Source organism: Beta vulgaris, chromosome 8, assembly GCF_026745355.1.
Source record: "Beta vulgaris subsp. vulgaris cultivar EL10 chromosome 8, EL10.2, whole genome shotgun sequence".
Taxonomy (NCBI): Eukaryota; Viridiplantae; Streptophyta; class Magnoliopsida; order Caryophyllales; family Amaranthaceae; genus Beta; species Beta vulgaris.
This window is the reverse complement of record NC_079209.1, coordinates 42,978,229-42,994,227: the sequence shown is the minus strand read 5'-3', so window position 1 is coordinate 42,994,227 and position 15,999 is coordinate 42,978,229. Positions and strand designations below refer to the sequence as shown.

Below are 15,999 nucleotides of genomic sequence, written 5' to 3'. Positions count from 1 at the left end.
ATATCAAATGCAAGAGTTTTTCAGAGATTGAAAAGAAAGAGAAGAAGAAGAGAGAGAACGAGTGAAGCTTCCTTCAATAGAGGAGAGAGAAAATATTAAAGAGTAGTGAAGAGGTCCAGACGAAGTAACGTTGTGTTCGGCTTCAACCATGAGAGAGAAGAGGTTGGTATGTAATTCACAGCAGAATCAGGCGGAAGAAGAAGCGCTAATTTTCACTTAGGCTTATATATGAACCGGTCAGACGCGAAATTTTTGGTGTGAGCGGCCTTATATAAGAATTTGTGTTATTTTATACTCCCTCCATTTCATTTTAATCTACACACTTACACTTTTCACGCATGCTAATGTAAAACTTTGAGAACATATATCTTTAGTTTTGTATTTGTAAAAATTATAAAAAGTACATATTAATAAAATACATACTAATACGAATCTAACAAGATCCCACATGACTATGTTTTTATTCACATATATATCACAAAAGAGGGTCAAAGTGCAATTTGTGAATAATGTAAAATGTCAAAGTGTGTAGATTAATATGAAATGGAGGGAGTAGTTTCCTAGTATTAACTATTAAGGTCCTTGATCCGCCTCTAACCCTCTATACATCATCATGAAGTATTTTGCGAGGTCAACCAAACGAGCTGCAACAGGGCAAGAGAGCCGTGGCCCGTCACCCGTGGGGTATAAAAACAACCGTAAGGAAACACCGGAACTAAACTCCAAAGATGCGGCAATGGAAGAAGAAAAACCCCAACAAAATCACTCTCTTTTCCTTAGCACTTGCTGCCCTCAAAAACCCACAAAACCCTTTATCCAAAACCTTGATTCTCAAATGCTCAAATCAATTTCTACATCATCTGCACCCCAAATCACCAGTACCATCATCTTCATCTGCAGAATCCTTTCTCAATCACATTGTGGCACTGCTTCCTCCTCTGCTTCATTCGAGCTGCGACGACATTGTTTGTGCCGCGGCAAAAATCGTTGGTGCGGCATCCCTTGTTTCTATTGAGGTGAATGAGAGGATTGCTTGTGATCTTGGGATTGTGAAGGTTTTGGATGCGAGCATATTGAGGGTTCGGAAGATGGCAGCTAAGAAAGCTCTTTGTAATGCTGTTTTGGATCTTTCTATTACTTCATTTGGGTGTCAAAGGTTGTTGGAAGTTTCTGGTTTGAATTATCTAATGTGAGCTTCTCCACCTTTTCACCGTTTGTTTTTGAGTTTAAATTGGTTTCTTTGTGTTTTGCATTACATTGAACATTGTGTTGTTAAAACATGAATTTGAGGAGTAAGGTTTCATATAGTGTAGTAAATGAGTATTCTTTTGTATTGGGTGGTTGTGATTTTGGATACTAAAAGCTCAGTTGTGACTGTTGAGTTGTTTGAAGAACCCAAGAAAACTACGTAATATTGGCCCTTTGAGATGGCTGTAAAATTGGGTCTTCCTCCATGTCATTTATCTATGAGCTATCTTTTAGACAAACTTTAATGAGATTTTTATGTTGGAAGGGATGAGTACAAAGGAGTGATGAAGGTGCTGCTGTTCGAGTCGAGATCATTTCAAAGAATCTCTTAGGTGACCTTCACTCTTCTAGCATGAACATCACTTGATTGCAATTCATATGGTTAGAATATGAGTGATAACTGACTTTATAAATACTAATCTGAAATGTACGTAAGTTCAACACAAGCTGGCCATAACTTTCATACAGTTGTGTGAATTGCTTTGGAGTTTGAAAATGTCCAAAGTACTAGCGTGTGCTGTGTAGGCTCCCGTAGAGGCCTTAGTTTTGCATCTCTTTGTTGCTGTTCTTTGCTGTGGTAGTGCTCTTCAACATGTGGCGAAATCTTACTTGGTTGATCCTTCACAGAAGAGACACATTATCTCACTGCTGATTCTTTACAAAAGTCCCTTTATGCCAAGTTAGCAGGTTTTTTTTTGATATAGCTGCCTTCTTTTTACTTAAAAACATTTCATGGTAATCAATAGAATTTAACAGGGGGGAGAGAGGGGGGGGGGGGGGACATGTTAGATCAGCTTCAAGGTACAATTTTGTCGATGAAACAACATCATTTCAACTTTCAATGGACAAGAATATGCTAAACTTTGAGGTCCTAACATTTTGTTGTTGATCTTTAATAATCTTCTTACAACTTGTTTCTTGGTCTTTGTGTTGATAATACATTAATTGTTCTTGACTTATCTGCCATTCTTTTTCATTTCTGAGTTGTGAGTCACATGACCCCATTCTTTGATTGCATATATAACAACTTTCAATATGGTGTAATATGTATTAGGCTTGGGTTCCTTCAGGTTCAGAAGTCCACGGCTACTTCAATGTATATTAATATAGTGAAAAATGAGGGTGATGCTTTCCTTGGAGTTCAACATGATCAAGATCCAGTATCATTGCTATATCTTACCGCTGTAGCCGCTCTTACGAACTTTTGCACCTCAGAACAGCTTAAACGGATACCGAGCAGGCTGAAAGAAGTAATTTTTCCTCATTTGGGAGAAATATGGTCTAAAGTACGTGAGCAGTTGTTGGCTTCCAAAATTCTTAACTTATCCGAAGTAAAATTCTTCATGAGCAACCTTACGGTTCAGAACTTAGCAGAAAACATATTCAGGCTGTCCATGGATTCCCCTGCTCTTATAAACTCCATACCTTCAGAGGTTGTCATCGGACACATATTTGGGCCTTGGTCATCAAGTTTTCAGAACTTCATTTTGGATAACTGGGAATCATCACCTTTAGTGATTAGGAATCAGCCAAAAGATCCTGAAGCACCACATATCCTTTTCAGCTCATTTATGCATTCACTAACATGTGAAGAAGCACTGCCTAGATTTCTTTCTTCTATCATGCGAGGAACGGTTTCCTGCCCTCCTGTAGCTTTAAATGAAATAGACAGCTTGAATTTTCTGAATGATATAAGGGATACACTTGGTTCCCCAATGATATATCAGCAGGACATACGTGTTGTAAAGACAAACTTGCATTCTAAGTCCGAGGAGCATTACTTTCAGGAAAGTTCAATAGGCAGCAGTGAAACTTCAAAATCTCTCTCTGCTGATGATATCCTAAAGTGTGAGGCAGCATATAGAGAGGGTTACACTATAGCTCTACGTGGTATGGGGTTCCGCTTTAATAGTATTGCTGCAGTCACCCAAGAAATTGCTTCTTTCTTTGGTCAACCGTCAGTAGGTGCTAACCTGTATGTTACACCACCTGATGCTCAAGGTTTATCCTGCCACTATGATGATCATTGTGTCTTTGTCTGTCAACTTTATGGGGCTAAACAATGGGCAGTCTTTCCACAACCAGCTGTCAAGTTACCTCGTCTTTATGAGTGTCTTGAGGTTCCACAAGCTTTACTGGTGGAAAGCAGACAAATTTTACTTAGAAAAGGTGATGTCTTATATATTCCAAGAGGTTTTGCTCACCAGGCCTGCACAATTACAGATCTTGGTGCAAGCAGTGAGGTTCATGAGCCCTCTGTACATCTTACTCTTGCAATTGAGATTGAGCCTCCTTTTGAGTAAGTAGTTGAGCTTCCTTCTAAGATTGTTCATCATAATTGTTGTGGGCCATATATTTCAGTTTCCACTGTAGTCACTGTCTTATCTTCTGAAAATGCACAAAGTTACTAAAAGAATTTCTTTAAAAATGAAGTGTTATGTGTTAATTGATTCGACTTTAATTGTAAAAATTGGAGTTGAAACAAGATAATTTGCTAAGAACTAATATTGTAGGGGGAAGGGTATTTCAGATATTATCTTCTTTGGTTTACTTGGGGAATAAGTTGGATAGTTTGTCAAGGGGAGTAGTATAGAACTATAAATATAGAGCAATGGAGAATGGGAAGGGCATGTTGAAAATTGATAAGTTTAGTGAGGGAAATGGTTACTTGGGCGAGCTCCAACCTCTCGATTGTTGGTTAGGTTGTAATCGGTGTTTATCATCAATACCATCATATCTTAGTAGTTTTCTCATTAATTCTTTGTTAGTACTTCTTCATAAATCCTCTAAATCTGCTGTTATGTTGAGAAATTAGCTAAGAGTCATCTTGGTTCTTAGCATAGTAGTTGTGTCATGTGTGATCAGTTTGCAGTTTAGTCTATGTGTGTTGAACAGTATTTTTAGAAATTGGGAAGTCATAGCAATTTTTTTCAATTTGATTTGGTTTTGGTATTAAGATTCTGAGTCTAGAGTGATGAAAGGGCTAATATGAATACTAGAGCTCTATGTGGGGATTTGCTCATTAATTTTGGAGGTCAAAGTTTGTTGATGACAACTGGCTCATAGCAATGGTGACGGAAGCAATGTGGAAATCCTCCAGAGTCATTGTTCTAATTGACCTAGGATAGGTTTAACTAAGTTCAGAATTCCAACACTAAATTGTCCAAAAGTGAAAAATTCTATCTTTGGCAACTTACCTAAGCGGCACGGATGAGGATGGAATACGAAAACATTATTTCTTAGAAATTTGGTATGTTTTGAGAAAAATGAAGAGATACAGATTTATTATCACCCTACCAATTCAGAGCAACTGAGGCTTATCCAATATGTTGGAATCACCATGTCAATCAACAAGCTGTTCTTTATGCAAGAATTAGCTCTTCAAGATTGGCTGGGTTTAAAACGTCATGAGACAGTTTGGTTCCCGGTGTAACTCGAAAGACTTGCCTAGATCGTTTGTCAAACAGACTTTTCACCGGTCAGGTTTTCTCAGTCTCATTTATGTAAGAACTAGGAATTCTTCTTCCAACTTTTTAGACCTTAGAAAGTCAGCGAACAGCAGTTCTTCATTGTAGGTATAGTGTTATCCTTGGACTCCTTTAACAGTAATACGTAAAACCAAGAACCTAAAAGAATCCAGAGTGAAATCAAGCCAAATGTTCTCCATTAAATCCTAGAAGAAAAATCAACGCCGAGGGTAATTTGAGTAACTTTTCACTATTTTTTTTTACTACCTAGCACCTATGTTACTTCAACACCCTCTTTCATCTTGGGTGTCGCGTGTCGTGTCGGTGTCGTGTGTCTACTCGACACGACACGCGACACGACTCTCGACACGCCTGGAAGAAGTGCCTGAGTCGGGTATCAGAAAAGTGTCGGAAGAGAGGTGTCGAAATCACCCAATCAGAAGAGAAAAAGAGAATAAAGAAAAGCCCATTGAAATTGCAAAGGAGAAATTACAGATCTAGTGCTCGGATGACAAACCCTAGATGTGAAATTGGAAAGGGAGGAGACCGAGCTTAGGTAAATTACCATGGGAATTTTGCTTTTCGATCAATTTCAAACTGGAAGGAGGACTCCACTGTCATCCGATGCATAATGTGATTGACACAGAGAGGGAGAACGAAGAGAACTGAAGAAGATGAAAGATAGAGATAGAAGGTGAAAGGGTGGAAGGTCAAAACGTGGGAAATGGTTGTTCTGAAAAAAAAAAAGAAACAAATACTACTAAAACTTGAAATGTTATAAAGAAAAGCAAAACAAATAAAAGCAAAATAAAAACTTATCAAATGTACACTTGACTATTGGAACTAGTGTGTATTGGAACATGGCCCTCATTTACTCTTACTTATTAAACCAACATGAAAAATACATGTCTGCTATTCTTTAGTTATAATAATTTTCAAGGTAAAATTTTAAGTTCTACCTGCTTTATAACAATTTTACAACTTTTTTTTTCCAGAAAAAAGCTGTGGATTTTTTTCTGACACTTATATGATACCCTTGTCTATAAAACTGCAAGACACTCTTTTGACCGTATCCCCATATCGACCATACTTTTGGAGTAGAGTGTCGAATCCTCCGATCCCTACTTGGATACGACACCCGTATCCGTGTCGGAGTAACATAGCCTAGGACTAACCTTCACACCACCTTGATAATTGGAATTAGGAAAAAGATAACTTACCAAAGTGGAACCAAAATTGTTAACAATTAGTATTTTGTGCACTGGGTGTACAATAAAGTTATTGTCAAACTAGTTCTCTTTAAGCCAAAATGGGTCACTTTTAAGTCAAAATGGGTCCATTTTCAAGTCAAGAGGGGTCACTTTAAAACAAAGTGACCTGTTTGGACACACAGTTACCCCCATCTAACAGGTAACTTTTGACCTAAAAGGGGTCACTTATATATAAGTGACCCATCTAGGGCAAAAAGCTCCCTCTATTGTACAATAAATTACTACACCCGTCTCATGTAAGAATTTAAAAATTGCTAAATCATCTATCTATCCTATATGGTGGTTTTACTATGGTATTTACTCTTAAAACTTTGTGTCAATTTGCTGGTCCAAATCGTGCAATGAGATTGTAACAATCCTTAGGCTTGGCTCTCACTTATCCAATGATTCTCTACATTCACTGTCCACAAACAATCGCTAATTGGATTATACATGTTCTGCGTTGTGGGAGATGGGCTTGTCAATTAGCCGTGTACTGAAGCATGCTGGATATGTCACTGCCAGACAAAATCTATATATGTTTTTTTCCCAAGATCATCTAATTTTTCTGGTTTTGATAATATATTCAGAGATATAAGAATCATATACATGTGCTGATTTGATATATTCGCATATTATTGGTTGACTAGACTACAACCGGGTTGTTTCTTGCTTAGATTTGTAGCAGTTAGTGGCTTAGTACAGGTTTACAAACAGCACCCGTAAGGCCGTACTACCTAGCATGGATCCTAACCCCATCCTGGCAGGGTTTACAAATTCTAATAGATGGCAGGGTTTACAAGTACAAATGCTCTTTGCAATAGGCACATCTAGAACAGCCTCTTTAAGGAAAATGCTGTAGAACATATAATTGTTGGTTTTGTCCAGAGGCATACTCCAACAGAGATATTTACATTTTTTTGTTATATATAAGGTTTATTGTTGTTCAATATTATAGCTGTTGAAATCAGTGATAAATTATAGTTTGGTCTCAGACACATGATTTCATTGGGGGAGGAGGGAGTAATACGTATTGACCATGAGAAGGCTAATGATACAGCGGTTACATCAAACAATAGCCTCTGAATGATCAACATGCTAAAAAACATTTTGGAAGGAAGGACCTGCTATATGGGCTTACTAAACAAATCGTAGATAGTCACAAATCACATTAAGGGTCTTCTTTTTTCTGAGTTTTATTTTACTCCCTCCGTCCCATAATATAGTGCTTGTTTCTTTTTTATACGGTCTCCAAGACGTAACTTTGACCTTTAATATCTTCCATTCCGTATTAATAAAAAATATAAAAAGTTGATATTATGAAAGTACACTTTGAGACGAATCTAACAAGATCCCACATGAATATGTTTTTTTATATATACAAATGAGAATATTCGGTCAAAGATTTTAAAGTTTGACCCACCAAAAATGAAATAGGCACTATATTATGGGACGGAGGGAGTATGATAAGTTCCCCAATTTATGTGGTTTTTATTCTTTCTTTTTTTTTGTCTTTTTCAGTTTTTCTCACTCACCATCTTCTTCTCTTATTATGATCCTTCTATGTATTATGATCCTTCTATGCCATGAGGTGTCTTTAATTCCTTCTCTTAACCTCCCAGACCAGCTTTGTTTTTCCTATCTCATGATACCTCAGATTCCACTGGAGGTTTCTTTGTTCTTAGTGCACTCTTTCTCTGTACAGCTACATATCTTATGTAATATACTTGCATCTGTGACCGATATTATTGTGACATGCCTATTTCACGATCTCGTTAATCTACTGCAGTATACACATATATTTGTTGGCCAGTATCTTTACCATAAAATAATTTGGGTCTAATCAACACGTTTATAGTTTGCATTCAATTGATGTGACCCTGCCATTTTAAGTCACCAGTGTTCTGTTCTTGTAGATTATTGCTGCTTTATCGTTGCTGCTTCTTGAGTGAGTGAGAGCACTTTGGTTCTCAATATAACATGGATGGTTTTGATTTTAACATTGAGTTCATTAGCATTCTTGTCCTCACTGACTTGCATTCTGATTGCTCCATTTTGTAAGACTGCGTATGAAATCCTTAAAGTCCAGAGTATGGCTTCAAAGTTTCAAGTGAATTAACATTAATAGGTATGGTCATTGCCTTTTTATCAACTTAATTTTCTGTTGGTGGAAATAGGTGGGAAGGATTTGCGCATGTTGCACTTCATCAATGGAGCCATAATAAAGGATTTGATATTTTGGCCCTGGGAACTTCTAAAAATTTGCTAGCTGTCTCAGTAAATCTTTTGCATATTGCAATCAGGCTTATTAGTCATACTGAACCCATGTTTCGGAAAGCTTGCTTGGTCGCCGCTAGTTCTTTGCCTACAGAGACTGAAGACTGGCTTGACAAGAACCAGAGAACCACTTTTGATCTAGTTATTGATAAAATCAATAAACTATCAAGCTTCACAGATTCTCTCAAATTTTTGCAAATGCCTGTTCAGAGAGATGAAGATCCTTTTAATTGGCTCAGATGGCTCGAGCATGCCAATGGGAGAGAAGTATCTATTATGGATAACTTGGGTTTTACTTCAGATGAAATTTGCAAAATCTTACCGTTTATTTATCAACATAAGGATGATGTTGAAGGTGCATTTGTGCTTATAAAGTCAAAATTTTGTAATGAAGCGCTATTTGATGATGCAAAAGAGAGCTTTAGATGTTTGCATTCCATGTACAAAGAGGCTAGAATGCGATATTTGAATGGAATGCTTTCCTTACATCAATGATAACATATATGCATAATAAATCATTCTATTCCTGGATCCTGGTTTCACCTTTACCTGATTCACAGAACTTTATCTTGACTCTTTAATCCTTATCCAGAAGCTGAGACAATTGCTATGGAGCAACTTAGTTTATTCAGAGTTGTGTTGCCTCATACATGTAAGAACCAACCAAATTTAGTATTCACCTTGAGTCATCATATTTTGGACAAGGATGCTATCTTCTAATACTTCTGTTTGTTTTTCTATATCTATGCAGCAAAGCTTTCATATCGGCATAATGTGGTAGAAAACTCAAGATACAGCTTAGAAGACTTGGTTAAGGCCAGGAAGGTTTTCAATGATCTTTGGATTTACTCCAATAACAGGGTAGAATATGGTTTTAGTGGAAATGAAAATTGAATGGTGGAATCTAGATTTTCTAAATTATGTTACATGTATGCATTGTAATCAAAGAAAGCCTAATAATATGTCTTATGGTTTTCCATGTTTAGGAGTTGGGCTAGGGTGGGTCGTCACACCATGATAATCTATATGGTACATTAATTCATCCTCAGCGTCATCACCATTGATGCCACTCTTCACCAGCTCTTCCCTTCTGTACGCATGTTCTTGAGGTGAGTGCTTCATTCCATGAAAAACCTGCATTTTTAGTATGAAGCCGTTGCTTAAACTGGCATGTGAATGATAATGAAACATTGGTTTGATTATATTCAGTACATATGGCATACAAGATGAAAATATTTTTTACCATAAGCTCACCTTAACTTGTTCTTTGACATGTTCAGTGATATGTGTGCTCAAAGCTCTTCTCACTGCTATTCTGTTGAAATTGTTTGTTGGAGAAAAAGATACACAAGAAAGAGGGGACGAGCATAGGCCTGTGTATCTGATGAACAAACACAGAGTAGTAATAATAGTGAAGTATAGAATTATGCCAGAATGCTTCATTATGGATAGGTGGGTGCTTTGAGTTTCAAGTTGAAAGAAATTCATAATATACCTTATAAAGAGATGGCCACTATTCAATTTTGTCTGTGTGTGTCTCCGTTTCTCTATCCTCTTGCTCTTTTTTTATTCGAGTTGAAAAAAATTATTAGATAATTGACGACCACTATATATATTATGATTTCAACTACATATAGATTGATATGCAGTAATTTTCATTGTCTATTGGAGATTAAAAGATTACTTGAATGGAGATCAAATAAAGTTACATGTAATTATCGATCCTCTAGTGAATAGTGACTACGAGGAAGGGAATGGGGAGAAAGATTAGTACAAGGATTATATCAAGTTCTTTTCCAGTTCCGTTCCTAAATTTGTAATACAAGCAAGCAAAAAAATATAGAACTGATTTAATATTAAATTATAAACCCAAACCCTCCTATTTTTCCTGGTCATCCTTTTCGAAACGGTGTCCATGTAAGATTGAGGTAAATTGTTCTGGCTTAAACCCATGTTGGATGCTTCCTTCCTCTTCTTATTTTCCTTAATTATTTGGTTTGTTTTTAGCTTTGGTGGGGTGAAGGAGAGAAGAACAAGGATGGGCCATTTGAAGACTGTCCGAAGGAGGATCCTTTTCAGATCCTTGATGGGTAATGTAGTGGGTGATTAGGTGATATGATTGAAGAGTTGGAGATACACAGAGTGTGGGACCTTGTAGTAGTAAGTAATTGAGCTACTGTTGGAGTTAGTGACGTGTATGGTGAACAATCTGATCAAATACTGCAAAATATCTTTGAATACATTAAGTTTCACATGGTGGGAGACTAGCTGTCTCTCCTGAGTCCTCAGACCAGAAATTTGTTGTTAACTGTGAATCTGAGTCATTACATCATGGATTTAATGCTCACCAAACTGCTATAAGCCTGTGATAGAGCCGAGAGGGTGTTCGATGACTAGATATGAGCTCTTGGACTCGACTCGGTCAAAGCGCAAGTCGAGCTCTGTATGACACAAGTTTGAGCTGAGTCCCAGAAGCTGAGCTGGTCAGTCAGTAGACTGTGCTGGAACGCGTTTTGTCCAGACGTTCAGGTCATGACGGGCTCCTAAGTCCTTATTGGCTCAACCCCACTGAAGTAAGGTTGGTCCGTCCAGTTCATGAATTATTCACTGCTCTGAGCTAGTATTGAAGGAGCTCTTGTGCACTCATTCTCTCTCGTGTTTCAGGCTGCTAGTTAAGGTCTTAGAACCAGACCATCATGGGTTAGCCACATTGGACATTTCTATTTCCAACAGAGATCAACGTTTATTAGTGGTCGGTAATCAGTCACAGTTTCATGGTAAAGAGCTTCTAATATGATAATTTACTAATGCACAAATTAGTATCTTCAGTTTCACGAATGTAAACAGAGATATATAGATGCAGAATTCCTGAAGTTTGAGTCACGGATTGGAGTTACAAAAGTTTGACAAATTGTCCACACTGTTTATAACTTTTAAATTTTATTTAACTACAATAATATAAATCTTGGCCTTTACATCCTTTTTTTGTTTAATATTTCAAATATTATACCAAAATTTCTAAAATAGGTCAATTTAACTTACGACCTGTTAAAACTGGTGAAAATTTTATTTAGAAAAAAATATAAAAGATAAGCTATATTCTTTCTCCCTCCTTCCACAGCCCACCCACCTAAACCACCCTGCCCCAACCCTCCATCACCTATCTAAACCACCCTAGCCCCAACCCCAACCCTCCCCTAACCCCTTCCTCACCCAGAAACTATCCCTAACTCTGCTACCACCACCAAAACCCCTCCTCCTCTTTCTCACCTCCATCACAACCTTGAAGAACCCTTACTCTCCTTCAAATCCACCTTAGGCCCAAACAACTCTCTCATCTCATTACTTGGATCCCGACACCTCAACTTTACGTGTAGGGGCCAGGGGTGGGGGAGGGAGAAAGAGAGCGCAGGGAAGCAGGAGGAGATAAAAGGGAAAGAGCTTATATTTGTTTTTTAAAATTTATATAAAATTAGAAATGCAATCAATGAAATAACAATATTTGCCTTGGTTAGTGCCATGTCAGCTAGTTCACTTTCGACTACAAGTTAACAATCGGTAACGATCCATAGAGGTTTAAAGTCACCACACCTTAACCAACCTTTGGTGTTTATCCCCTTTCAAACATTATGCTCCAAAAGATTAGTATCTACACCCATCCTCTTACACCCATCCTCTTGCTTGCGTGGATATAATCCTCAAGGAATATATCCTTAGACATTTCCAACAATTATTAAATATAAATAGGAATTAATTAATGGAGATAATAAATTAATTATATGAGTAATTGTATTTATTTGATAGAGTATAAATGTTGATTAGTAGGACAATAAAGATTCGCCCTACAACTAAAATATATGAATCTTAAGATGTCAAACAATATATCAACTAATTAATTGAAGTAAATAAAGCCCATGATGGGCCTTGGGAGCCGGCCAAGGAGAGTGGAACAAAGGGGAATTGGTTCTCCTAATCAACCTAAAAATCTCTACTATTATATATTAATACTCCCTCCATCCCATAATATAGTTCTTATTTCTTTTTTACACGGTCTCCAAAATGTAACTTTGACCTTTAATATCTTCAATTCCGTATTAATAAAAAATGTAAAAAGTTGATATTATGAAACTACACATTGAGACGAATCTAACAAGATCCCACATAAATATGTTTTTTTATATATACAAATGGGAATATTCTGTCAAAGATTTTAAAGTTTGACCCACCAAAAATGAAGTAGGCAGTATATTATGGGACGGAGGGAGTATAATATTAGGTTTTAGGTGGAAGAAGTGAACTAGTAACTTTATGCACAAAAGAAAGACAAAAAGAAACCATAAGCTCTTCCCAAAAATCGGCACCCCTTCCCATCAAAAGCAAGAGTATGAAACTTGTCCATCCTCTTCCGTTTTAGCATACATGAAATTCAGTTGGGTGCTCTTGGACTGAATAGAGCACTAACACTTGGTGCTCTTGGATCTCTAACAATTTAAAGAGAAAATCACACTACAAAGGTTGTACATCTATTCCTTATTGAATGATTCATGTTTATGGTATGTATATGATGCTATCAGGGACTGGACTCAGCATGCGCGACGCGCGCAACCGCATAGGCCCCCTAAAAATAAGGGCCCCAAAATTATTCAATATGTATTAGTTGCTATGATATGCTAACAGATAAAGTGGGTTGGATTCGTTGCAAGTAACTAGTAAACGAAAAGGTCCAACCTTGCTAAGGTTAAGGATCCGAATCTTTTAGCAAATACTAATGTGTTTTTATTATTTTTAACGAGTTGTAATTCACAATTTTCCTCTTTCCACTTCACATTTCCTAGTTTCTCTCACTTCATCCTTTCATCCTCACTCAACAATTCCACGACAACCATTAATACTTCATCTTCTTATTTCCATACAAATTTCTCCAAAATCTATATCTTCATTAATTAGTCCGTTGAAATTCAATTTTCGTACAACTACACTTTTTTTGGGTCAATTTTTAATATTTTGAGCTCATAAAATCATCTTTTTGAAAAAAAAAAAGAGGATTTAAGGGCCTCTTTTCAATAATATGCACATGGTCTAGGATATGCTAGCCCCGACCCTGGATGCTATGATAAATGTTAGGAAATAGTTTCTTACAAATCTGTTATATATGTATCTATATATTCCTACATGTCCTACATACTGGTGTTATAGAAAGCGTCACTGTGACTTTAAAGATTTTACATCATTACAGTGCACACTTCCTGCCAGTGGCGGATTATAGAAGGGGTGGGTGGGGGCTTGGCCCCCCCACAACTGTATAAAATAAATTAAGCAAACTGCAGTCCATGTCACAAAACAAACTATATGGTACAGTGGCCTTGAAGCAAGGTGTAAAAGGAAGTTTAAACACTTAAGGTTGCAAGTTCGAACCTTGCATCAACACATTTGGACTTTTTTTTTTGTTTTTCTTCATTTTAAATGCTTCTCTTTTTTCTTTTTCTTTTTCTTTTCCTTCTTTCCTTTGTTACTTCTTTGTTTCTTCTCCCCCTTTATCAGTGGCTTATATCAATTTGCCTAATTTAGGAAAATCTTTTCTATTCATTGTACTATTCTCTATTCTTCTTCTCTAAAAAACCTCATTTTTTATTTAACTATAATAGTACTTTTTATTTCCTTAAACTCATTCCTAACAATCATAAAATATAAATTTATCTCTTTTTTTTATTACTTAAGAAAGCAATTTGATAATTAATTTAGTATTTTTTTACTAGAGTAGTTTATTTAGTTGCTAATGAACTATACCTTCAATTTCTTAAAAAATTACTCAATTTCTTGAAGATTTTATAATGATCAAATAGATAAATGGAAACAATTTCTTAAAAAATGCACCTTTGAGATTTTGATTTATTACGTTAGCTACAAGCTCTTTGTAGCCATTAATAATAGTATATATATTAGTATTTTTATTCATCATTCAAAATCATACACTAAAACTTTTAATTTATCAACTCAGACCCTGTTAAATTGTTGGTCAAGATCCGCCACTGCTTCTTGCCTTTGATTATTTTGGTTGATCAATGCTTAATGAATAGTGAAGGAACATAATGTTATGCAAGAAGTTGTTTAATGATATTATGGTTTGCATTGATTATCAAGCATTCAAGTGTTGATCAATGTTTTTTCGAGTTGTAACCAAAGTTGACATCCTCGTTATGGCTATATATGTATGCGTTTTGGTTTAGTTTTGCAATTTGGTTTAGATTAGTTTTTTTCGTTTATCTATTTTAAGTGTGGATGTTATAACCTTTTTTAACCAAAATAAAGTTGTCATTGTTTGTAAATGTACATTGTTGTAACTATATATGCCATTTAGTTTATTAAGTATTCATCCATCTAATTATCTTATATATACTCCCATTCTCTCCTGTTTGGGATCAGTTCAGCCATAGCCCAATTATTAGGTGAGAGACCCCAACAGGTGATCTTGCCACTTGATCTCAGGAAGCCTATTCAAGTGGTCTGGGTGCTTTCTAGCTGGAGGTCCCAAAGCACGATAAATACCAGTTGCCTCATTAATGAACAGGTATTGAATTCTTACCTAACAAATCAGAGCATCTCTCTCTACACTTTTTCTCTCTATCTTGATCATCAACTGACTTGAGCGTCGGAGAGGCGATCCCAGAATAACCTCTGAGGCAGTCTAACCTTGCCTTTTTGCAGGATTCTGGTGTACGGATAATTTACTCAGGACAACAATACCCGAACTGATACTCAATCAGCGAACCTTAACATACTCAATTTCTAGACAGAAACATTTTGGCGCCATCTGTGGGGATAGCACAAAAAGTTGCTTTCGCCACCACTCAATAAAATTCGCCTCACTTGCTACTCAGCAACAACCCATTTCATTGTTAATCAGCAATGGCCCCAACCAAGAACACTCGTAGCAGGCAACCTTCTGCCCATGCCCAGAGGTCCGAGAGGGGACCCTTGCCTTCGCACCGTAGGAGATCTGGCCGGACACCCTCCCCTACTCGTCGGTCTCCCACGGTCCAAACTATGGACCCCAACCAGGAACTATCTTGGACCATCAGTCACCTTCCCATAAGATACAATGTGCTGACCCCCAACCACTGTTCGCAACGGATATCGTTCTCATAGCGGCTCAGCTCCAACAAACCTTACAGCGCAGCATCATGGACATGCCGACCGCCATTCAACAGGGACAAGCTCAGTCCAACCTGCATAATCCCCCCGATCCAAGAGACCACGCTCTGGTGCACTCACAAAGAGAATAGCACAACCCTCGCTCGCCTCGCAGTCAGCCTAGCCGGCAACGATCCGAGGCCAGGGAGCCTAGTCGGCACGATATGGAAAGATCAGAGCGGGACGAGCGCTCCCCGCCCAAGGAGAGGTCAGCTCGTCAAGGGTCGATTCGTCATGGGGAGGAGACCCACATCTCAAAATTCCCAAGGGGAGATCCTAGGCGCAAGCCTGAGGACGCTCGACATTTTCTTAACCAGATCGCCTCAACCAAGGAAATCTTATAAACCCCTACTCACGGTAAAATCATGATCCCCCTAATTGAGCAATTCGCGGGCCTAACCGACCCGGACGATCACATGGCCACTTACAAGGCTCAAATAAGCGTACAGACCAACTGCGAAGCCACATGGTGCCGTTTATTCCGCACCACACTCAAGGGCCTCGCCCTGAACTGGTTCCAAGAGCTCTCCGTCGGAATCATTATTGATTTCTCAGTATTAGAGGAA

The 15,999-nt window shown here is 37.5% G+C and overlaps 1 protein-coding gene across 3 annotated transcripts; it reads left to right on the top strand.

Annotated features, from left to right (window-relative positions):
- The first annotated feature begins 621 nt into the window (after positions 1–621).
- LOC104901568 (uncharacterized) lies at positions 622–11,180 on the top strand. Of its 3 annotated transcripts, XM_057390990.1 has the most exons (5): positions 622–1,189; positions 2,303–3,547; positions 8,143–9,103; positions 9,229–9,351; positions 10,250–11,180. In XM_057390990.1, the coding sequence occupies exons 1-3, from the start codon at positions 729–731 to the stop codon at positions 8,735–8,737; spliced, it is 2,301 nt and encodes a 766-aa protein (XP_057246973.1). In that variant the 5' UTR covers positions 622–728; the 3' UTR covers positions 8,738–9,103; positions 9,229–9,351; positions 10,250–11,180. The 3 variants fall into 3 exon arrangements, with proteins under 3 accessions (XP_057246973.1, XP_057246971.1, XP_057246972.1); XM_057390988.1 differs by having other exon boundaries at positions 8,143–9,351; XM_057390989.1 differs by having other exon boundaries at positions 8,143–9,694.
- The last annotated feature ends 4,819 nt before the right edge of the window (positions 11,181–15,999 follow it).